This window comes from Ciona robusta, chromosome 3 (genome assembly GCF_009617815.1).
Source record: "Ciona robusta chromosome 3, ASM961781v2".
NCBI classification, from domain to species: domain Eukaryota; kingdom Metazoa; phylum Chordata; class Ascidiacea; order Phlebobranchia; family Cionidae; genus Ciona; species Ciona robusta.
Genome location: NC_143237.1, coordinates 5,576,875 through 5,601,183, shown reverse-complemented (window position 1 = coordinate 5,601,183; position 24,309 = coordinate 5,576,875). Strand labels below are relative to the sequence as shown.

General features: G+C 34.3%; 4 protein-coding genes across 6 annotated transcripts; 1 reads left to right on the top strand and 3 right to left on the bottom strand.

The window, feature by feature from the left end:
- Positions 1 to 421: 421 nt before the first annotated feature.
- LOC149738505 (leukocyte receptor cluster member 8-like) lies at positions 422 to 6,292 on the bottom strand. 2 transcript variants are annotated; one of them, XM_089875751.1, is made up of 16 exons: positions 6,070 to 6,292; positions 5,577 to 5,783; positions 5,117 to 5,378; positions 4,653 to 4,819; positions 4,504 to 4,580; positions 4,292 to 4,435; positions 4,059 to 4,169; positions 3,799 to 3,915; positions 3,420 to 3,582; positions 3,070 to 3,215; positions 2,764 to 2,860; positions 2,571 to 2,687; positions 2,363 to 2,431; positions 1,991 to 2,123; positions 1,662 to 1,869; positions 422 to 1,209 (listed from the first exon to the last, which is right to left on the bottom strand). In XM_089875751.1, the coding sequence occupies exons 1-16, from the start codon at positions 6,166 to 6,168 to the stop codon at positions 1,062 to 1,064; spliced, it is 2,265 nt and encodes a 754-aa protein (XP_089731877.1). In that variant the 5' UTR covers positions 6,169 to 6,292; the 3' UTR covers positions 422 to 1,061. The 2 variants fall into 2 exon arrangements, with proteins under 2 accessions (XP_089731877.1, XP_089731878.1); XM_089875752.1 differs by having other exon boundaries at positions 4,504 to 4,577.
- Positions 6,293 to 7,649: 1,357 nt separating this feature from the next.
- Positions 7,650 to 17,915, bottom strand: LOC149738504 (phosphatidylinositol 4-phosphate 5-kinase type-1 alpha-like). 2 transcript variants are annotated; one of them, XM_089875814.1, is made up of 20 exons: positions 17,755 to 17,915; positions 17,516 to 17,544; positions 16,845 to 16,931; positions 16,293 to 16,423; positions 16,037 to 16,154; positions 14,524 to 14,676; positions 14,186 to 14,305; positions 13,699 to 13,878; positions 13,339 to 13,425; positions 12,852 to 12,923; positions 12,646 to 12,721; positions 12,123 to 12,195; positions 11,450 to 11,533; positions 11,094 to 11,142; positions 10,816 to 10,894; positions 10,356 to 10,564; positions 9,950 to 10,001; positions 9,580 to 9,658; positions 9,245 to 9,326; positions 7,650 to 8,540 (listed from the first exon to the last, which is right to left on the bottom strand). In XM_089875814.1, exons 1-20 carry the CDS (start codon positions 17,804 to 17,806, stop codon positions 8,430 to 8,432), a joined length of 1,923 nt encoding a protein of 640 aa, XP_089731940.1. In that variant the 5' UTR covers positions 17,807 to 17,915; the 3' UTR covers positions 7,650 to 8,429. The 2 variants fall into 2 exon arrangements, with proteins under 2 accessions (XP_089731940.1, XP_089731941.1); XM_089875815.1 differs by having other exon boundaries at positions 7,829 to 8,540; positions 9,197 to 9,326.
- A 637-nt stretch (positions 17,916 to 18,552) lies between these two features.
- On the top strand, positions 18,553 to 22,883 carry LOC149738503 (fidgetin-like protein 1). Its single transcript, XM_089875816.1, has 11 exons — positions 18,553 to 18,884; positions 19,219 to 19,629; positions 20,154 to 20,240; positions 20,304 to 20,431; positions 20,706 to 20,850; positions 20,931 to 21,022; positions 21,109 to 21,246; positions 21,498 to 21,629; positions 21,895 to 22,044; positions 22,122 to 22,268; positions 22,579 to 22,883. The coding sequence occupies exons 1-11, from the start codon at positions 18,677 to 18,679 to the stop codon at positions 22,732 to 22,734; spliced, it is 1,794 nt and encodes a 597-aa protein (XP_089731942.1). The 5' UTR covers positions 18,553 to 18,676; the 3' UTR covers positions 22,735 to 22,883.
- Positions 22,811 to 23,888, bottom strand: LOC149738502 (uncharacterized). The gene is made up of 2 exons (XM_089875817.1): positions 23,579 to 23,888; positions 22,811 to 23,428 (listed from the first exon to the last, which is right to left on the bottom strand). The coding sequence occupies exons 1-2, from the start codon at positions 23,744 to 23,746 to the stop codon at positions 23,120 to 23,122; spliced, it is 477 nt and encodes a 158-aa protein (XP_089731943.1). The 5' UTR covers positions 23,747 to 23,888; the 3' UTR covers positions 22,811 to 23,119.
- Positions 23,889 to 24,309: the final 421 nt, after the last annotated feature.

Genomic DNA, 24,309 nt, shown 5'->3' with positions numbered 1-24,309 from the left:
AAATATCCAGTCTTTTCCCACAAGATTCAACATTTCGACCAATAATATATGCTATATCATGGACTACTAGAGATATCTTTAGTAGGCCGTGGCTATAGCTATATATAGCCTATTTACAAAAAAAAACTAAACTCAGTTTAATTTGCAGCATTTGTCTCACACTGTGATACCGTATATACACTAAGTGTACAAAACGCAACTTATTTTGAAACTATTCATCGGGATTTATTTATTAAAGAACAAGTAATTGATGAAAACAACCTTGGAAAATAAGGCATATAAGAATCATTGTGTTATTGACATATCTAGATAATAAAAAGTTCAAAATTATTTTTTCCAAGGTTGCTTTTCACATATCATTGCTACATGGGCAGGTATACAATATTTGTGACGTTGCATCGAGGGTGATGATGTAGGAGTCTTCCTTCCACTGATGACGTAATATGAGCTCCTGGTTGAATTCGTGACGTCTCGTCCACTGGAAATTTATTACGTAGCATGATGTGGCAATTTAGATTTCTTTGTTTCGTTTTCGTCGGCTAACTGTGGATGGATGCTAACAAAACATTAACGAACAAACTTGGTTATGACGTAATAATGAAGGCTGACGTTTCCGACACATTTCAATTTCATACTTCATGACATCACCAACGCAATCGTGCAAGGCGTGTCGACAGATAGACCGACAAGACAACAATGTGTGAACAGTTCGAGGTCTTCTCAATTTCTTGATGACGGAGATGACCTAAATACTTACGGACGTGATAACAGAACTAGCAGATACAGAGAAGGACAATCAGGTCATAAAGACATGGAGGTGTGTGGTGACAGCTAAAAAACGAGCTGTAGAAGAATCCGCAAGTGACAATAATCCATAGATGGTCATGATAAGATTTCAAAGAAAACGTGAAGCAAAGTCTTATAAGCTACTCAAGTAAGCTGCGCTGGACACCAGGCCATTTACAACGTGGTATGTACTCGGCTCACGAGAGCTGGGGTGGTACGGTGTGGTAACAACCATGTGCAAGCGTTAATTTTACGCTGCACGTCGCCTTATGGCGCTAAGAAGGCATGCCTGCTTTACAGTCCACGGTATTTTGATCAGGAGAGATAGTGATAGAGAGTTCGGTGAGAAATTTGACGCATTCCTCCTGATTTTCGAAAGCCAGCAAGCTGGTAACATGACTGACTGGTACAGTGGGTCGGTAACTAATTAAAAACACAAAGAAAATGTTTAAACTGGGGAAAAAAACACTAATGGAGATTCTTTATCTCTTAGGAACTTAAACCATCTGTTATTAGACAATTACACCTTAACCTAATACAATCAGGCAATACATAATCTAACGAACTGAGGAATACAAAATACCTCATTTTACCTTACCTTGGATACCTGTAACTGTAACATAGCTAGATTTGAAGGAAAGAAGATTAGAATAAATGTTATGATTAACATGTAAATAAACCTTTATAAAAATAGGGGTTTAGCCAATACCTTATTTTACCCAAGTATTACTCATCCCATAAAGATAACTTAAAATAAATTAAAATACTTTAAAGCATTACATAGACCTGTTACAAAATTAACTGGAAATAATGCATTTATCTGCTTGCCTATTTCAAAAATAAATAAAACACATGAGCAGGTTACTGTTACATACGCTTTCACAATTCGTTCCATTGCCTTCTTCCTTTCCCTTGGTGCAAACTTATCCATGAGGTAACCAGCCATTTTTGGGGCCTTTCTGTACAACTTAAAAAATCGGCTGTGGTTGCCTGCTGACCATGAAGCACGAACTGCTAACGCATGTGAGATGCATTCATCTTTTCGAAGCTCGTCCGTGATTGTGGACAGAACAGATGTTAAGTCTAAAAATATTTCAACTATTACCTAATAATAGATTCTAATTTTATTTTTTATTTTATGAAACCTTTATCAGAATTATAAATGCTTTAAAACACACACTTGGGAGCATAATCCTGCATTTACCTGTTGTGTTTTTCGTGTACACATAATATAGGATGGCGTAAGCAAGAAACTCCGGTCGGTTCGCAGACGTAACTCCCTCCTTGAAGAGTTGACGAAGCTGACTCTGACACTGGTTGAATTCCTCATGATCCCCCTATTATGAGATTTTGGATGTCAGATGCTATTATGAGATTTTGGATGTCAGATGAAAAGCAATTATAAATATCCCACATAAACAGGGTAGACAACTGAGTTTTATGTTTGTGTTATATGTTATGAGTCATGTAATTAATAAAAAACAAAACAGTCAGCAGATTGGTAATGTTGCTGTGTATACTAAAGTCCCACTTCATTTTATAAACACACCTATATGCAAGAAAGAAACAAATTTACTTTTTCTAATGCAATGCGTGCATGTGTTTCATAAACTTGTACCGTGAAGTCATTCCTTATTCCCTGGACCTGTTAAACAAACAAAAGTGTAATATTTATCATTTGTAGTACACTAAGAAAGCATGAAACATACAATGCCATAATAATTACCATCAACCTGATAAACTAGTTGACATAGATTACATTCTTATTAATATATTCCACTCACAGTGAGGTCCTGCCTGATGCTTTTCATTTGTCTACATGTGTAAAGATAATCAGCCTTTTCCAGCCAATCATTCTTCACACGCAGCAATGATGTCTTTAATATGTGGATTGGACGGACCTATAAACCATAAAATAATGTTAGGTATGGCGGTACTGGTCTGTAACTGGGATTAGTTATAGTTCATTCTACTTACAGAAGAAGGGTCAGGTGCAGCTGTGAGGCGGAAATAATCTTTGAAAACATCTGTACATGTTCCAACAATTTGTACATTGTCAAAATCAATATCCTCACTATAAAAAGTAACAAGGTTATCTTATGTAAGTATGATTGGTTGATTTTTTGAAAGCTTTTTACTAAGCAAAAAAATAGCTGTTTGTTTAATATTACAGTTCAATAAAGATTTAAAACTATTATAAAACATCAATGTATATCTTGAAGCACATTCCTACCCCTATGCTATGATAAGTAAATTATGATTGAATATTAAAACTCTTCTTACTTGGAGTTAAAGTTGTTGATTGAAATTTCAAATCTTTCTTGTTGAGGTTGTGATAAAGCATCTTGAAATCGATTCGCACGATTTGCTTTTTTCACTTCTCTCATTGGATCAACAAACTGAAATTTTGCCCCACCCCTCTTCTTGTTCTAAGTATGTTTGTAAAATAAAAAATACTTATACATATAATATATGAAAATGTTGAATGCCATAAAGCTACATTTAATAACATGAATGACTTTTATACACCTCTTAAATAATTAAAGTGTTTAGTTTGATTGTGAGGCATCCATTAAATGATAAAACAAATAAACCAGGAAACAAAGACACACTGAACACAAACGCATCCAAACCTTTTTTCCTCGTTTTGAAGGAGTTTGGTTGTTTCCTTGATTCTTCATTCCACGACCTCTACCTCGTCCTCTGGTTTTCTGACCTCTAGTGGCCTGACCAAACCTACCTGCGCTGGTAACGATTCCTCCACTACGATCACTGTCGCTGCTGCTGCTGCTGTTCCTGGAAAGTGTAATTTATAGAAACCTCTGGCAAAAATTACCTAAACAATTTGTTGATAGTTACTTTATTTTAGTATGTTGTGATTTGTTCTATTTTAACATATTATATTTTGACTTGAATACGTTTCAAAACACAGAGGTATTCCGTATTCATATACATTATTCCACCTACTACCCATTAAACAATAAACTGTTATCACAGCGAAAAAATACAAACCTGTCATGAAAGCGTCTTCGTTTAGGTGAATTTGAGTAAGACCGTGAACTGGATCGAGACCTTGACCGTGATCTGGACCGTGAATAAGATCTTGATCGAGAACGTGATCTTGAAAACCTGAAAATATGAGAGAAAAATAACTAAAAAATGTATAATAGATGCTACACAACATTAAAAATCTAAAATTTGCTAAGAATAAGATTAGAATTTATCTTTTATTGACAATCAAACTTTTTTCCTGTCAACACAGCATAACTCACCTATTCGACCTTCTTCTACTCGCAAACCCTCGTTGCCACGCTGGTATGTCATTACGTTGTGACATGTTCTTCCAGTGTGTGCTTGCTACATTTGACTTGTTCAGTAAAGCACTGTATGAGAATTGTGGTAAAATATCAAAGTAAAACTTATTACTAGACACAAACTCACACAAATCATATAAATTAATAAAACCATGTTCATGCACAGTTTAATAGAGATAGGTGTTGCTTACATTGGTAAGGGTTCCTTGTTCCAATCAATACCATACGCAGAACCATTTTTCATGCGCTCATTTAAAAGAACTTTTAAATATTTTTCTGTTTGATCCTTGCTTTCCTCACTGTTGCATGCTTGGAATGCTCTTTGTATGTAGTCCCTGTAACATTTATATTGGTAAACATCGTTTATGGAGAGTAAACGTGTTAAATATTGCCTTCAACTTACATTAATGCAGGTGGCCATGGGGCTTGGGATTTTTGGGAAGCATCCTTAGCTGGGTTATCAGTTGCGGGTGCAGTCTGCTGGAACAAATTACAAAAATTAAGTAAGGTCATCAATCAATAGATTAAACCACTTGAGAATCTGTTTATTACCATTAATTCAGGTTTGCTTTGTTGTTGATTGACTGGATCTGTTGTCGTTTTACTCTCAGTTCCTGGTGGTTGAATCGAACTATCATCGTCGGAAGGAATGTTTTTATTAGCTGGAGGAAGTGGAGCTGATGGTTTATTCTTTTGTCCGATGCTGAATTTAATTCCAGCTGTGAATAATTTAGTTTGTGATGTCGATGTGAGTGAACTGGTAAAGCTTTATCATTAATAAATCATTATCGCATTTTTTTCTAAATTAAAAAAATAGATGAAAACCATGTAGTATAGATCTTACATTTATATTATAGTTAAACATCAACACGGCCAATTTTTGCAATGACGAAAACAGCTGTTTGGTCAGTATAAAGCCAATGGTTAAACTATAGTTGGATTGATTTATTATATGCTGCACTTCGGCACTCGTACTAATATAATAAAAGGTTATGAGTTATTAACAGAATTCTAACCTTTTCCGAAGCTTTGTCTTGGCATCATCCCAAACCTGGTTGTTCTTGGTAGCATAGGGGGTAGAGCTGGTTTATGGCTCTTGTTTTTTACCATGTCAGCATATGAATGGGTTGTTGGGGGCGGTGGTGGTGGGGGTTGCGATGGAAGAGGGGGGTTAGGGGGTTTATTTTGCGAGTCTGTCGGTAATCGATAAGCACCAGTGGTTGCCCCTGGTTGGTTGAAGTTGGTGTACAAACTGTTTGCTGGATAGTTTTGTCCAAACTGAGTAAAAAAATGTGTTTTTTAAAGCATACTATAAGCAAAGCAAGAAGATAAGAGAACTTAATTGGGATAAGTTCTTTCTGACATTTTATAGAGCGTTTTGAGTTTGTTGTCATACCATTCGGCCGCCCTTATCAGAGTAATGATTTGAGAATTGTAGTAAAAAATATTGCAGTATTTTCATTTACAACATATTACCTGCTGCATGTTATTAGAAGGGTAGTAAGGCATTCGGTATTGTTGTTGACCAATTCTGTAATCGGGGTAAGAATTCTGATTTCCCATATATGGTCGAAAGCCCCCATAACCAGCATTTTGCTGCCAAGGAGGATAAAACCTGTTACTGTTGCCTTCCATGCTCATCATGCCAGGATATTGTGAGGGAAATTGCATCCCCTGTGTATTCTGTGTAAAACAAGCAACTATTGATATATTTCATTATAGCAGCAGTGTGGCTATATTTAAATACTGTTGTCAGACATCTGAAGGTATCTTAACTTTATTGTAACAATTTATATTAAGCAATTTATGTCTAATTAATTTTACATTTTAATTTTTTTTGAGAACACTGAACCAAGTACCTGGTAACACTATGTTTCATTAATAATAAAATGTATAATTCTTTACTATTTCAACAAAACTTAATACATAATACAGACAGAAATTATATGTTTGTTAGTGAGTAACTTACATTTTTGCCACCATTTTCGTTCTTCCCTTTTATTTCATTTAAAGCTTGTCTTGCCTTCTCCCAAGCTGGTATTTCTGGATCTGCTGCAGACTCGTTCATATTCGACTTAGGTGGATACAAATACAATAATTATTTTAAGTATTGCGTTACTTTGCTGTATTTACTTCTCCTTATTTAACCTTTTTTAATTCTGTGACCTAACGACTGTCAGTAAACATAAATGTTACGTCACAAAAAAAGAAAAAGGTATGGTTAATCAGTGTTGACCATTTTAAAACTAATTCAATCCTATTACTCATGTTGACCAGCAAAATCGAATATTTATTTATTTATTTACAATTTACACCGCGCACAAGCGGTACAACAACATTTTAAATAAATTAGTCAGCTGTAACTGAAATAATTTGAATAAAGATGAATACAGTTGGGTTGAAATGTCGTTGACCTTGTTAAAACCTAAAATTGGACTAATTAAACTAAATGCGGCATGAAATGTGACACGTCATATACAAGTAAGGTAATTGTTACCGACAGACCAGTGATCATGCTGTGTGTGCAGTAATTGACTGCACACCTCTGACACATTAAAACGTTCCGACGCGCAACTTCTTCAAGGGGCTTCACAGTCACACCAACAGTGCGGTTGGCGCTAACGCGGCGACAAGTCATTGTTTTTGCCAAGAAATCTGTGTCAATGTGCTGAACAGATTGAGTGTTTCTGCGTCGTGAAAATGTTGGTTTACAGTAATTAATCATGAAAAAAACAATTAATATGTGGACAAACGTACCCGAAACTACTAAAAACTAATCATATATACCAAGCCAAATACCCCACGAAAACAAAGTTCTGCACCCGGCAAACCACCCAGATACTACTGCGGCTGACGGAAACGTTAAATCAGATCTAACTTTGCGTATTTGATATCTGCAGTAACCTCATTACTAATTGGCATGGTGTATTGCCTAAATAGGCACATGTTATAGAGAGCCAGGCATGAATGGTTCTATTGGGTCTCAAATCTATACATAAAATTATTTTGAATTTGTTAATAGACCTGTACTGTGGTAGACACTTATTTACTATTTTATATCTTCAAAGGCAATAACAAACGAGTCGTTAAAATACGATAAGGGTAAACACTTTCACTATTCTGAGTGTCCTGTGAAAGGAAACTAAACCGCAATTGCTCAACCCAGTATGGGTTATCCAAACTGTCTTCACGGACAGCTACATATATATTATGTGGTGACTCGTAAGCGGGTATTTGTGTCTTACAATTTAGGCATATTTTGAATGTGTATATTGCGCCAACGAACGAACTTGGAATAGGCACTTTTGAAAATCAATAATTATATTATTGATAATCAACTGTCATGCTTATTCATCATAGAACGCGTGTCACGCTGTTTACGTGATTACATTAAATTTGTCGTACGTTCAGTCATATAAATCCAAAATACCGTGTCATTGATCAGGCTCTGGCCTAAGAAAAGAAAAAAAATGAATACCTACATATGGACAGATCATACGGTTTGTGTAGGATTTGCGAATTTTCGGTCTAAATTGTGACACATGTACATATTATTCGTTACGTGTTTATTGCGTGACGAACATTACAAACAGCACAGAGCGATGGCAAAATATAACAAAACTGAATGACCAATACGTGACGTCACACGATCGGTATAAACCTACAAGCTTGGCGTGCATGATAACCGATTTTTCCAGCTTCTTGGGACAAAAACACAGAATACTCAATTCGGTGCAAAAGCGTACAATATGTATTAGTACAAGGTTCAAGACGTACTACCCACTAGCACTTCGAACGCCTACAGTGGCGAACTACGTCGGCGATTATACCAGTAGCCGTGGATATTGCACATTATATTAAGTGGCCGAACAAAGCGACCCAGACTAGCAGATTTTTTTAAATTTTTAATCGAAAATATGGCACCCATGTGGTTGAGTGATGTGGCGATCTGTGTTTGATATTGGAGTATCGAATAATACAGGTTGGTTGGTTAACGTAGTTATGATAGAGGAAAGTAATCCCAATATCACCAGAAAGCAACACCATATGCGGTAATACGAGTGATGAAGGAAAATGACATAGAATCGACATTAAATTGTGATGAAACGCGTACATAATAAGCAATTGTTGGTGTAAATGACGACGATTTTCGCTATTGCCATACCATAAATAGATAGAAGACTACAATAATAAGTTAAACGGTACAAGTGCTCGTTTCACAGAAACCGATCATAACTTAACCCTCGCCTTTGTACTGCATTTCGTAAAACGTTTGAGCACGATGATGATATATACGCCGTGTGGTGACGATGGGTAATAGCTGCACGATTATAACGGTGTGTCTTCGTCAACGTCCGACGCGCTCTCGGCACGCATCAATGGTTCGGGATGCAAATGATTGAGCGCAGTTCCGCCCGGCTTATCTTTGCTTTGTAAATCCTGGGAAACATAAACCAACGTCACTGTAGTGTTCCAACCGCCACAGTTGGTTCGTTTGATCCGTTGTAAATTTGAAAAAGCAAACAAAAAAGAAAATGATGAAAGAACATAGTGCTGACTGCTGATGTTGTGTGTGTATGTCGGAGAAAGAAATAATAAGTGGACTGTCATGCATACGATTGTGTGTTACACATTATAAGACGAAGGACAGTACTACTGATAAAGATCTAACACCATACCATGCCGACCACCAACAACTAAAATGGCTTAAAATACATCATCCGTATAATGTATAAGGTTATTGAGCAATAGTTCCTAAATACTATAATTGCATGAAACTGAATTATAAAATAGAATGCACAATTCTTGTGATTAGATACTAAATCAAAGTAAATTTAATTGTGATTAGTTTGAAGATAAAGCATAGTGATTGCATGACAGTTCCATTCAAGCTTACCAAGTATGTTTAATAACTGATTTTTTTGGAAAACAAAACGAAACTACGTACTGAAAATCCACTTCTTATGAAGTTGTAATCCAAAACAAATCTTAACAATTTTCTCCCAAAACATTTACATGTGGTTTATAAAAGGCAACCTTTATTCTGGTTTGGTTTGCAAGCTTGAATGGAACAATGAAAAAATCAAAGGTCTCACAATGGATCATACGCTGGTCTCATAAACATTTCGTGCTTTTGGCCATACCAGTTCCACCTGCCCGTGGTCGATCACATCATTCTCTATCGCCTCCTGCTGCTGGTTACTTGATCCCGGTGATGAGGAACTCCTGCGATAACATCTATGTTTAATCAATGGGTAACATATTGTTAAAAATATGTATATTTTAAATGGCAGAGGTCATGTGTCATGCCACGGTAGGTGTCATGTGCCACTTTCCGGAAAAGGTTTTGTGCACATCAATTGGCCCATTACACCACACTTGGAGCTACAAATATGTAACCTACTTAATTAAGAAATAAAACAGATGATTAAAATCCAACATATCTACACATTATCAAGACATCATTAAACAAACTCACTTTTCTTTTGAAGATCGTTTAATTGAATGAACACTTTCGAGCGAAGAAGCACCAAACGTTGTTTCAATGGCAGTAGCTTCTGTGATAAATGTTTAGTTAAAAAACATTATCATAGCATAGTAAAATGGTGTATGTCGTATATTATGGCCCATGCTAACCATTGGGGCATGGACCAATTTTTCAACACAGTTCGTTAACTTTCACTTATGGTACGATGGTAGAAACCATATATGAATCAGAATGCAATAATCAAGGGGAATGATTGTAAACAGATATTGGAAAAATAATAATAAAAAATAAATGAAACACCACACAAGTTTAAGGATAGGATAGTTATTACTTTTCTTTTTTAATAGAATATTGTAATCACCTTTAGCTTGATGGTCGGGTGTAGAAGAGACTTTGTATAAAGGAGGGAGTGCCTGTGAGATGGATTGTTGTAAAAATGGCCAGAAAATATATTTTACGGACTTTGGTAAAAATAGTGAAAAAATCTGCTGCATGGCGAATGAAATGTTGTTTTTTAATCAAAAATATATTTTATATATCAAGAATAAAAAATACATTTTATAAAAATATATTTTAAAAATATTTTTTATATATCAAGAATATATTTTTGCCCAAAAATGAGCACTTAAAAAACAATTAAATTTTACCACCATTCATGATAAAAAGTAAAATAGAGATAATGAAACGCACATTTCCATTTTATAACATACATCTATGCACAAAGTGAAAAAAGTAAACAATTTTAAATAAATATAAACAAGATTTACGTGATCATCATCTTTTTCAACCGATGAAGGACGAGGAGATTCGTTTGGAAGCAAATCTGGACGACTTTGAAGTCGTTTAGTGAGTGGTTCGGTGGCAGCGGGGGTTAGAGCCTTGGACGATTCTGCATTGCTAACACCACCAACCAGAGTTGTGTGCGTTCGCCGCGAACTTTGACCTCGTTGTCGCTTGGGTTGACTTTTTACAACACCTGTTGGATGAGTGGTGGAAGTAATAAATATGAAATATTTTTACATTTTGATCAAAGTGTAAATTTTTTACTAAAGTTACACTTTTAATCATTATGTTGGTATATAATTAGCTTTTATTGTTTTACAGGTACTAAACTTGTCTAGAGTTATTTTGTAGAAATTAGTAAATTTATGGGGTGAAGAACATGAAATATTAAAATTTCTAAATATTTTATGATAACCGCTGTTGGTAATGTACAAATAAACTTACTTTTTTTAAAAACATGGTCGCCCATAAACTTTTGAAATCTTTCACAGTAAAAACTTGGTCGATGAACAGAAACAGAATCCTTTAAGAAAGAATAAGACAATTATTTCCTTAAGATATTTCAAACTTGTTATTTTGGAATTGTCTATCAAAATAAAATTGCCAAACAAACTGGCACCAATTGTTTATTATATAAGGGAGCCATGTGTTGTCTGCTATAGATAGAATAATGAACTCTGATGACCATTGTGTGGTTTATAAGAAAGCAAAACAACACTTACACCATCTGCGATCATAGATTTCCAAGTGTGTTCCATTTTCTTTTTCCACCTGCAGAGAAAATTAAAATGAAATCAATTCCACTGACATCAGCGTCTGCATTAGGGCATGCATAAAGCACATCAGCACACAGCAATGTGGAAATTCCAAATTAGCCACATTAAAAAAATCAATATTGAAAGTCTGATCTGGTATCATTAAATAAACCGAATCTACAGCGGATTTAAAATGTGTCTCTAGCATAATAAACGCAGTTGTGAATAAGCTTTAATCCTTAGACACAAGATTAAAAGCATTTGTACTGTAGACAGTGTTAGGTGTGTTAATTAAACATTAGCATACTCTAAAACAAACTTACTTATAACATTGTAAAATATCAATTACACCACAGAAAACAAGAAGACGTTCACCCTTGCCGTTTTTCGCAGGAATTCCCCCTGACCTAGATAGGTAACAAAGCAATGTAGATTTGTTTAGCATTGAAGCAACAAAAGAATGCTGGTTTAATAAGTGATCATGTTCAGAATACAAAACTTAGTTTTAAAAATTTAGTTCTAATTGATATATCTTCTATTGTATGTATATTCTATTAAAGGACTTTTGCAACAAGAGATATACAATATCTTTGAAAGTTTTGAACAAAGTGATTTTAAAGTCCTATATAACCAAAAGAAACTGCAAACTTGAGGATTAAAATCCACATTTTAAAATAAATTTTTGTTCAATCTATATTCCTTTGATCTCGATAATAGTCTGAGGTTTATTGATTTGGAATGTTCATTTCACTTGTGACAGATAGAGAGTAGCCATGCATTATTTATTGAATATGAAATGAAATTTAATTGAAGCAGGGGTCCCTGCAAAAAAAGATAAGTAACAACAACAGCACAAACCACACGCAAGATTGTCAGATGGTTTTAGTAATAGACCAACACCAGCCTAAATCCTAAGCCCTATGAAGTGCTTGGCGCAGGACCTTATCCATTTAAAATAGAGTTTGTTCCCAAGTCTTAATGAAATATTGTAGTTACCAGTGATCAAGGTCTTTACTGTACTTTGTTCTCAACATTGTGGAATCCATGACAGATTGAGCTGCTCTGTAACCTGTTGGTAATTTAATCCAAATTTTAATACTGTAATAAATCTGCCATCGAACTGGTGTGCCAGTTTAACGCAAAACTCCTAAAAGAGGGTTTGTATATTAAAACAGAAATTTAAACAGCATGTTTTATTACATAATATAAATTGGGGATTTTTCAATCCAATATATACCATTCTTTTCACTGTTGTGACAAGATGTTAAATAAAGCTTTATCTTTCAAACATACCTGCGGTAGGTACACAAAGTAAAGTGGCGTTGTCAAATAGTGACAGAAACCATTTCGGAATTCTTTCAGATATTAAAAAAAAATATTTCAGTGGATTTATTTTATGATTTTTCAATTATGACCATTATTTTCCTTTTTTGAAATTTTGGGCGCGTTTATTTTATTAACGAGATAAATCTCAATATATTGAGTATAAGCATTACTTACTGTGAATGTGTATGCTTACCTACTGAGGTGGACGGTGTATCATCTGAATTATAATCTGATGAACTATTTCTTCTGTGTGTGTATTTCGAATCAAGCTAAAATATGAAAATAGAATTGCTTAAGTTAAATAAATTTCATTATTTATCTCCAGGTTAGGTTAAAATAATTAATAAGATGTGTAAAACTTTTTTCTTCTAGGTATGTTCAAACGTGCCAATAACTTACGTCTGCTGCAAAAGTTCCAAGTTTAATAAATTGGTTTAATTTGTTGCTGTAGCCAACATCTACTTCAGTGCCCTGCTCAAATAAAACAATATTTGTCGTTAACTAATGTTTGTATCGCTAACATGGGCACGCAGAGAATTGTCAGGAAGTTAAAAATTAAGTCATATCTTGATGCAGGGGTCAAGAAGTCATTTCACAATGCAAATGTGATGGCTTTTTGAGCTTTGTGGTACAGTTGTATTTACTAGCAAAAAAAATTATGCAACACAAATCTGTATCATGCAAACCAAATCTTATTACATCTATTTTAAATCAATGTTTACAGTGAAAAAACAAATTACAAATTTTGTTAAAAAAAACTGTTCAACTTTATCTTATCAGGGCGAAGGCCAGTACATGACGTAACAAAGCACGCAGCAGGTAAATATAGTTGATTGATTCTTTACCCTGGGTTGAACTTCGCAACGCTGTTTGTATTGATTCTTACCTTTGCTGCCATTTCCTTTTCCATCTCATCTAAGTTGTGTATTGCAAGTAATAAACTATAGTCCATGATTTTAAAAGACTGTAACACCTGGTGAAAGAATTAGAACAATGTTAATTACATGAAGTCCAAGCTATAAGGGTGGGAAATAGACAACAATTTCAATTTACAAAATATTTAGTTTTGAGTGTTTAAAAAACAAAGGCAACGAGACATGAGTTTACATAAATATTTTAAAAACTAACCAATAAAAGCCATGCTGAACAATTACCCCATTTAACCTATAAATTTTAGCTCTACTAAACATGAACTTGAAAAAGCAAAACTTTATAAACAAAAAAGAGCCAAATTTTTGTTACTAACAAGGCAATCTCGTTGCATAGTTTTCATAAGTGCGTTGTGAATGTCGGGTTCTAATGTTAAACCATCAGGAATATCTTGAAGTAAATCTAAGTCTTTGTATGTCGGGTTTTTCTTGGCTCGTTCATGTTTTGATGCTTTTCTTTTATAGGTGGACCCTTTCAGATCATACTTAAGATGCATCTGTTGAAAATTATAATGATATTTAGGACATAAAGTCTATGGAACAATAATTATGGGTTTATATAAAATTGTTCAAGATTTACCCACAATTAGTTCTGCATTATTTTTACAAATTTAAAAAAAAAAGTTTTGCAGTATATTTACAAATTAAAAAAAGGCAAATATTGATCTATTTAAACCAGCTAGGAATACTTCGCTATAAGAATCAGACAACGTGTAAATAAAGAAAGCTGCCAAAATAAGTAAGTATTAAAACATGTGTCATCGTGCAGACTATGAGCCGTGCATGAAATATCTCATGACTAACCTTAATAACACTGGGTAATAAATTGTTCATAACAACCATTCGAATATTTTTTCCACCAGATTGAACGTTATATAATCCGTAAAACTTTGGAAGCAATGTGCGAGGATTTTGGACGAGATTCTGGTAAAAATGCAAGTTAAAAAATAGTTTTATTATCCTAAATAAACATCACCTACATTTTAAGAAAACAATTTTTATGAAAAAAAACCCAAGCATGTAGCCTACCATAAAAAGTACAGTGTAAAGTGAGTTATAAGCTTAATGATGTAGATCCGCTAAAGTTTTTTCTATACATATTCTATTTCTTAAGTACTTAGGGGCCAATTGTGCTTGCTCACCATGTAATAACCAGGAAGAAGCTTTTGAAGGAACTCAGCTTCCTTGTGTTGGACAGTTTTGATGATAAACTCATCATCATGAGTGACGAAGAAGAGGGAACCACTCGCTCCGGGATTCGATAATTCTCGGAGCGGTAATCGGCTTATTGAAAGCTGAAAAATATTTTTTTTACTTATTTTAATGTAATGTTAAATAAACATTTTATGAATCCAGATTCCAAAACACACACATATTTATGTGTGAATATTTATAGCAACTCAATAGTGCTTCTGTATGCCGCTGGCTTATAAATTTAAAACTATTTTTACAACGTATTATCTATTAAATAGTAAAAAAACCTTTGGAGACCTAGTAAGAATTGAGCAACAGAATATGGTACACAGTTGAAGGAACAAACAAAGCATAGACTTATGAATGAAGTGGAGGTATATCTTCCTAAATATGACATATACGAGACAATATCGGTTTTAGCTGAATGTATGGGATTGTTTTCATGCCATACAATGAAGAGAGATTATAAGTTGTACACGCTGCAATAAAAACAGATGAAGACAAAAGAAGTGAAAGAATGTCAACAATGCTGGGTGGGGAAATAGCAAACCAACCAAACACATTATAATACAAGTGGTGTCATTATTCAACAACTGGGTCGTTAAAAATTAAAATGAAGGAATCATGTAACAGCTTGGGAATTTATAAGCAGTTTAGCCAGTATTTTAAAACAAATAAAAACATGTTAGGTACTTAGGTGTACATACGAAAAAGCTGGTCCAGATTGTATGGTCTACACACAGTAATAAATGGTTAATTGGATATTATAGCACAAGGCACTGCAATATTTTGTGCACTTCTCGAGTGGTAGAGGTAGTTAAAAGCAATTTCATAATGGATGATTAGGTACAATCAATAGTGAATTGCAAGCTGTTTTAAATGAGCACCAAGTAGGCTACTTCACTACAGTAACAAAACCAAATTAATACGAAAATTGAAATATTGGTCTATTACATTATTTGTATGTCCTTACAAACTAATTTACAAAATAAATATTGTCATCTTATTTTTTCAGCAATAAGGAACAAACAAAATATCCAAGTGTTATTTTAATATTGTGTTCACAATAAATGTAAACATTAAATACAACAATGTTGTCTTTAACTCCTTTCAAAGTAATATACAATAAACCACATTTATTTTGATAAAGGAGCAGCAATAATAATTATATTCAATGACTCATGCAATTGCATTGCTGTTTCATTACACATGAACGCTCGCAATAACGCATCATATAAATGAGCTTTGAAAAACACAAATGTCTGTACACCTTATTTAATAAACAGGAAGATAGTTAACAAAGAAATTTACAGCTGTATTTATTCTAAATGAACGAAAAACAATTCTTTGTGTAAATAAAACCTTGTGAACCAAACCAAATGTTTGACCTACCAATATTATATTTTTAGTCTATTATACCTATTTACAAAATTTATGTGACAGAGATTGTTTAATGCTCACCATATAATCATCTGGTCGAATCCCAAATAAATCACGAAAGTATCGGAATGCAGTAGGAGCGTACGTCCTGAACGTGAATTCTCCAAAATGATGTGCAGGAGTCAAGTTTGACCCTTCGCTGTAAATAATACAAAGCCATAAAATTCTGCACAGGCTGAATCCTTGTATTTTGTGTTCCAGATATAAATATATATTATACAGCTGCTGAGTTGGTGAGCTTCCAAGAAAATGAGAGGCAAACAAGCCATGCACCAACCTGGGAAATACAATGGTTTCTACAACTTGGAAATCTTGCATTAAAACATCACGTTCTGGTTTTGAACTTAGCCCAGCCACAGTATGACTGATGGCAAGCTGTATGCTTCCACTTAATGCAGAGGATGGAGTCTAAATAAGAAGTAGAATTTTTATAAATCGTGATAGTCTATGTGGGTTTGACCAATATGTGTTATATGTTACAAGGAAATCATCCATTTACTTCATAGAAGAAAACATACATAATAGGCCTAATAGTAACAGCTGATACCACTGGCATATAGTCCTGCGGCATGGCACCGTTCTTCCAATTTTTGAATTTGCTACTTTTATGTATTACACAAGTACAACAGCCTACTGTATATGCTGGCATTCAATAATTTTTTTATAAACAAATATGATGCGTTTAAAGTTGGCAAAAAAGTTTTGATAGATCTAAACTGAACTTCGTTTGTGTGCATGTGTACAAACTTTGCGTCGATCGCTGATACAATCTAAAGTCATACACTAACACAAAAATCTTTTAGATTTTAATACAAAACAACCATGTTACCTTTTTATATGTTGTTTGACCAGTCGATGCATCCACACGCCTATGACCAATTTTCTTTTGTGTAACTTTGGTCACTACAGCAGTTTCCTAAAATTCAAGTGATGATTAGATTGATCATGCAGTCACACTATAGGAATTTTGAGGAATTAGAGAAAATAAAAAAATGCTTGGCTATATATTTAGTATGCTGTAGGTAAAATACTGTATTAATGATACAGGTTTCTTTATTTACATAAAAAGTTAAAAACAACACACCATTCGCACCGATTTCCTAAATATTTGGGGTATGCGGAACGCTCTTGCACTTTAACTATCACATTACATTTGTCATAGTTTGCCTATCAAACAGGACAACAGGCAGTAAAAACAACCTAAGTATATTCCATAAGTAGCACTGCTTTATATTAACAATGTTTTCCTCAGCCAAACTGCATGTTTATTACTAAATAATAGGGATTTACACAAGGATTCACTGCATCCTAATAGCGATTGTCTTTTTGATTATTTAGCATACAAGTCCTCAAAATCAAGTTAGATATTTTTCTTTTTCATTAATGCGATCAAGTAAAGTATTAATAAAAAAGTCGGCTTGGAATTTATAAGCTAGGTATAAGCTAGGGAAATAATACATTTATAAAAGTAGTATTACATGAAAAGCAAATACAACATACCGGTACAATGTCTTTGGATGGATCATCAACTGAAAAGAAAGCTTTGGGTTATTATAGTGCCATTACCTAAAAACTAACGCTTACATTTATAGCAACATTTATAAATCATTAAAAACTTAACACGCCTACAAAGTAACATACATGGTAACTTGTAAGCTGGCACGAGGTGTTAAACCCGTGTGATAACGACTGTCGTTTTCCGACCACGCGAGGATAAAGTTACATTCATTTATTCATACCTGGCTTTCCCGGATTAACAGGGTTTGAAGTTGGTTCTTCTTTTGTTGCCATATTCGTTCATCAATAAATAAGCTTTTAAGCTACTTGTTGGTACTAACAGTTCTAAATAATTTTAGAAAACAAATCAACTATATATGCAGGCACGTACATCATTACAGCAACTGTCTATATTTTGATATTACATAACAACTTTTACAGGTTTTATCCTACACGTTTAATCGGCAGCAATGTCGATTATGCTTAACCCACAAACACTTTAAACAATATTGAAACACCAGACAAATGGAAAAACTTTTATGAGAACAAAAAAATCCGAACGTAATTGGAACATACATTACCACACCCCGTGTAAACACATTAATACGCAATTCATTGAATATTCTAGTTCTACAGTGTCTGCCACAAACGAAATTTATAGTTATCCTTTGAGAAAGAGCATATTATCAACGCCCTACACTGTTTAATCCAAGTTCGGTGACCTAAGAACTTCACAAACAAACAGAAAGCGGATTATTTTCGGCGATTTGTACATTTCATAAAAATCATAAACTTTTATCCTCTGACATTTTCGCGACGTCTTCAGCGTGCAAAATCTTTTGATTTCTTTGGAAAACAATATGATAATAAGTATAGTATATATAAACATATTAAGGCGTATAAATAAAAGTGTTAACATGAAATACAGTTCCGCAAATTTAAAATTTAAAATAATTTTCTCTACGTTATTATCCACCGTTCCGAATCTATTTGCTTTTTGCCCTGGTAGTATTACAAAACTACTTGTCAAACTTGGGGCCCTTCTATGATTTATTCCCCACAATAGGCTTTTTCATTTGTTGCGGAATTCCCCAAAAACTGATCATGCGTAACAATCGCGCGAAATAAAAAATCGTAAACATTGATGTAAACATGAATTAAGAAATGGGTTCACACAACGAAAATCTTCACACTTGGCAACAAAGAAATTTTACTTTTCAATCCGCTAATCCAACAGCTTCAAAGAAGGCAGGAATACTTCGGCAAAATATTGCGCATATTTCTGCAAGCTTGGCCTCGCACGATGTTGGCACTCGATTTGGTTTAAAATGTCTCTCTGATGAAACACAATCATATGTAGCAATAGTAGACGGTAAACACATTTTTAAACGCAACATGTTATATGTTAGTAATAATTGTAGTGTGTAATAGTATTACATCCTGGCATATAAGATCAAAATGGGGAAAATGTAATAAAGTAATGTAAAACTTTGTTTTAAATCTCAATGCCAGTGAAGAATCTCCCCCTACCTTATTTGCTAACCACTAACTGCTGTAACCACTAACCCCTATAACCACTTACCTCTATAACCACTTGCCCCCAACCATTAACCACCATTCCACCAACCTTTAACACTTTCCACCAGCCTACTCTGCTATGTACGAGAGGATTCTTCATCACTGCCTAAAACTTTGTTTTATTCTAGATTCTGGTGCAAATGGTTTAAACAATTATTCCGAAAACACATTGTCCCTTGTTTCTGGAATCAAAGAACAAAGCCAGCACGTAACATGGAAATCTGGCCTTACAGAGAAAGGGATAGTTGGCCTTGACTCTGTCAAGCAAATAATTGATACAACTAGCCATTTAAAATGCAGTGGAAATGAAAAAAATATCTGCTTGTTTTCGGATAAAACATTAATAAACAAATATTTTCAAAAAAGTGCAAATGTGGGAGGGCAAGCAAGCAAGACACAACACACTGATATGGATTGTAAACCAAGTAAAGCCGTTTATAATGTCAGATCCAATCCAGCATCAACAGCTTTCCTCAATCAAGGTCCGTCTGGCAAAAGAACACGACTTGATGATGGTGCGTCACAAAGTGATAGTGAAGGTATGCATAGGTACGCGTACAGGCGTGCAGCGGTGTAAAAAGTGCCTACTTTTAAAAACTGTTGACAGTGGAAAGTTGGAAGTGAATGGAAATCTGTCTAATTTGCCGGCTGTATAACAATTGATTTCATACTTTAAAGTTCTAACTTCTAATCCAAGAAACAGCATTCTGTTATCATAAATCTGCCATTAATGTGGGAAACAATTGAAAAAAACGCCAAAAAAACTTAAATGCCAATTCATTTTGGCCTCTTTTTTGTTTTTGCATGCCTGCATAGGAGCTTAACAATTTAAAATGTAAAGGCGGCTTGAATGGTTGTGACTTGCATTGCTGTGCCACAAATTGAACTTGATTGATTGTAATGTTTATTTTACTAATTTATTCAGTCTAAACAATTTTTGGGTTTACCTGTCCAGTGCCTACACTGTCATTCCAGATTAGGTGCCTATTTAGCTGTCTATTGTTTTTAACATAGTACAGAAAATACTGAATTACTCAATTTGCATATTTATATGTTATTACAGACGACAACAAACCTCATGTTTTTAAATCTGCACGAGAACAACTCTGTATCAACCAGAAGAAGAAAAACCAAAGACACTCTCCGCAAGGTAGATCACCTTTGATTTCTAACTTTCAAACAAAAACATTTATTTTAAATTTTTATCACACAGCAAATCCTACAAAGAAAAGTTTAGGTTTCAGTCCAAAGAAAAGTTTAGGTGTTAGAAGAAACCAATGTTTTTCCAAGTTTGTTCCACCATCAAATCATAAAGACAGCACAGAAGACAATGGGCCAATGGTATGTTTAATTCAATTCATTTTATTAAGCATCGGGACTCATGGTGCAGCACAGCAGTAGAACTAGGGGCTGAAGTTTTCTTCAACTCATAAAAAGTAAATTACACTAGAAAGAAATGTTGAAATTGTACTCTGGAAATTGATTTTTTTTCAATTATGACATTATGAACAGTACTAACTTGTTAGCAGTTTGTTTCTATACCTTTTTGTAACGACTTACCAATATAATAATCTATTTTACAAGAGATTTTTTTTTCTGTTTCCTTTAAAAATAGAAGTACAAAGTTAGCGCAGATCCATCAGATAAATTGGACAGTGATATTCACCCAAAATTGAAAGGAATTGACCCAAATTTGATTGAACTTGTTATGAGTGAGGTGATGGACCATGGTGCACCAATACATTGGGATCACATAGCCGGTATGACTTGACTTAGACTTTAACGCCATACATATTTTTATATAATTGTTTTACATGTAATATATGTCTTTGAAATGCAGGACTGGAATATGCCAAGGCTACAATAAAAGAAGTGGTAATTTGGCCAATGATGAGACCTGATATATTTACTGGGTTAAGGGGTCCTCCAAAGGTACAGTGCAAGGAACAGTAACTTTTATTTCAACTTTTGTCGAGTTTAAGTTAAAATTGTGTAAAATAGGCTTTGGTACATTGCAGGGTATACTACTGTTTGGTCCACCAGGAACAGGAAAGACTTTGATTGGAAAATGCATCGCAAGTCAATCTGGTGCAACTTTTTTCAGCATCAGTGCTTCTTCTTTGACATCCAAATGGATTGGTCAAGGAGAAAAAATGGTAAAATGTTACAACATATTACTGCTTCTAATCTGTTTTTGTTAATTTTCCAAACTAAGCAATCAGTGGCGCAGCCAATAAAAAAAAAGGGGGGCGGTTTTAATCAAAAAAAAATTTTTTTTTTAATTTTTATAATTTTTGGTTTAAAAAGAGGGGGTTGCGACCTCCAAACCCCCCCCCCCCTGACTGCGCCACTGTAAGCAATGGACTTTGTGTTTAAAAAATTTTCATGTAACTTGATTATTTATCAGGTGAGAGCTTTATTTGCTGTAGCCAGTATCAACCAGCCTGCTGTCATTTTCATTGATGAAATTGATTCACTACTTTCACAACGCTCTGATTCTGAACATGAATCATCTCGGAGAATAAAAACAGAATTTTTCGTAAGTTGGGCATTCATATTAAATTAGTTTTTTTTTAGTAGTTTAGAAATGGTCAAGTTGGGGGATATCTTTATGGGAAATCCCATGTTACTTCAGCAATTCAATTTCACACATTTTTTTCAGAGATTGTTTTGTTTTTTGAAACTTTTGTGGTATCTTTAGGATATTTGAACACCTATATAATTCTTATTTTTTGTGACATTCCCCTTGATACAAACACAGCTTTGATACTATCGGGAAGATGGCCAGAATTGTATTTATTTAGGTACAATTGGATGGAGCAACCACGTCATCAGAAGACAGGATATTGGTTGTTGGAGCAACTAATCGACCACACGAGATTGATGAAGCTGCAAGAAGGCGTCTTGTGAAAAGATTATACATACCGCTTCCTGAAGATGGAGCTAGAGAACAGGTTTTTGATATTTTCAGCTTTGGTTTTGGCTTTTTTTACCAGAAGTTTTTACTCAAATTGTTTTCAACTTATTTCAGATTATTACAAAACTGTTACAAGAACAATCATATAGAATGACAGAAGAAGAAATATTATCAGTTGTCAAAAGAACGGAAGGGTTTTCCGGAGCTGATGTGACCAACTTATGTAAGGAAGCAGCATTGGGTCCAATAAGAAGTTTACAGGTAATATGAAGCAGTGCTCTACAAACTTTGTTTGCTACTCTTTTAATCTTAAAACTTTTCTGCAACTCTTTATGGTAAATAGTATAATATAGCACCACTGTAAAATTGGTATAGTATTTTTAAATTGGGATAGGTACATTACCCTTTTTTGGAAAAAGCCCTTATTTTTGGAAATAATATCAAGCATGTCAATTTATTGCAATAGTAAGATTGGTATGTTTGATAAATAATGTAAAATTTGCACGCTCTGGTACCTCATTACTTGGTTACGTTTTGGAATCGAAAACATCATTCAGCTGTATTTGTTTAGTTTCAGGATATAAGTAAAATCAGCACAGATGATGTTCGGCCAATTGCAGTTGAAGATTTCAACAAAGCATTGGAAAGAGTTCGGCCCAGTGTTTCTAAGAAAGATTTGTCAATGTATGAAGAATGGAATAAAGTATTCGGATGTGGTGGTATCTGATACTGGCAAAGAATTTCTTATATAATTATTACATCTATACACTAAAAAGTTTCTACATTTAATATGGCACTAAGCATTCTTGATTTTGTACTTTTTATTTATAGTTTCATACCTAATGTTTGTACAATAAAAAACAAACTTGACAACCATTGGTTAAATTGCATAGCAGTAACATTATGTGGTTGCAAAACAATAAAAAAAGATACATATCTATTATAAATAGATACTATCCCAATTTCCAATTTTAAACAAACACATGTAAATATGTATATACATAAAAAAATGCAGGTGCACCCCATATTTAAACTTATTTCTGGATCGGCAATACTGTTAGTCCAATTAGACTTAACACTATTGCACTACATTAAAAAGATACAAAAATGTTTCATTCAAGAACATTATATTCCATTGTAAAATCATAACTATACTCTGACAAGTCACTCCACACGTTTGGCATCACATCACTTATATCCCATGTTTGAAGCCTAAGATTGGCAGCGACTTGGACAGAGCCTGCAAATCGAAAGGGAATATCCTGAATTGCAAAAGAACTGTCATGTTTGCCACTGTGGTGGGTAGGTTGATGGGTGGAAGTAACATTTGGGGTTTGATTGGTTTGATTACATTGTTCAGGTTGTGGTGTATGTTGTTCAGCTTTATAACTTCCGCTCGGAGTAGAGACTTCGTTAAGTTTCTGTTTAAAAAAAATGTCTTTAGTACTACAGGTTATTAACAATTGACAATTGATTGTTTTAAAGTTTAAGTGTCATGTAAAACGTTAATTGCCTGTAAAGAAATAACAACTTATATACATTAATTAATGTGTTGACTGCTGTTGGCATACCTCGTATTTTGGTGGTGGTTCATGGTTAACGGGGTTATTTGGTTTTACCGTCGACTTTTCATCGCTGGTCTCCCCAACTAACACGAATCCGTCTTCCTCGCGCTCATTGTCGCGAGCTTCACATGCGGTCACATCAACGGCAGAATTTTTCTTTTTAAACAAGAACATAAGGAGATCGGCGGTCGTGCGTCAGAGGCACAAGTAAATTTGTGCGCTTTGGGTTATCGGAAAGTTACAGATACACCGCGAGTCTACGAACTTCCTTTTCTGTATTAATCTATTGTTAAGAGATATGGTTTTGATTGCCGTGACGTAATCAGTTGGGAACTCCCCGAATCCTGACAGCTGATGTGATTTAGTTCAATAAAGAGAGCAAATACTATTTAATCGCCACAACTCTGAGAATCAGAGATACAATTTTAAATATCTCTTGACAAACAACTGAAACAAACCACTAAAAATAGATTTCTATAACTTAAAAACAGAAGAAGAAAAACTTAAAAGGGCGTTTTTATAATGTCTACATATATGTCGTTTGATGTTTTTTGTGACAACCCAACATACCAAAGAAAGGTAGAGAATTCATTGGAACCGCAGACGTACATATAATTTCGATTGCGCTGTTAAAATTTAAAGAAGGGATTTTTATCAACACCGACAAAGGTTATGGGTTCAAGGCTCGTCGCTGCTACCATTGTGGGAATATGTGTCTTGGGCAAGACACTTAACGG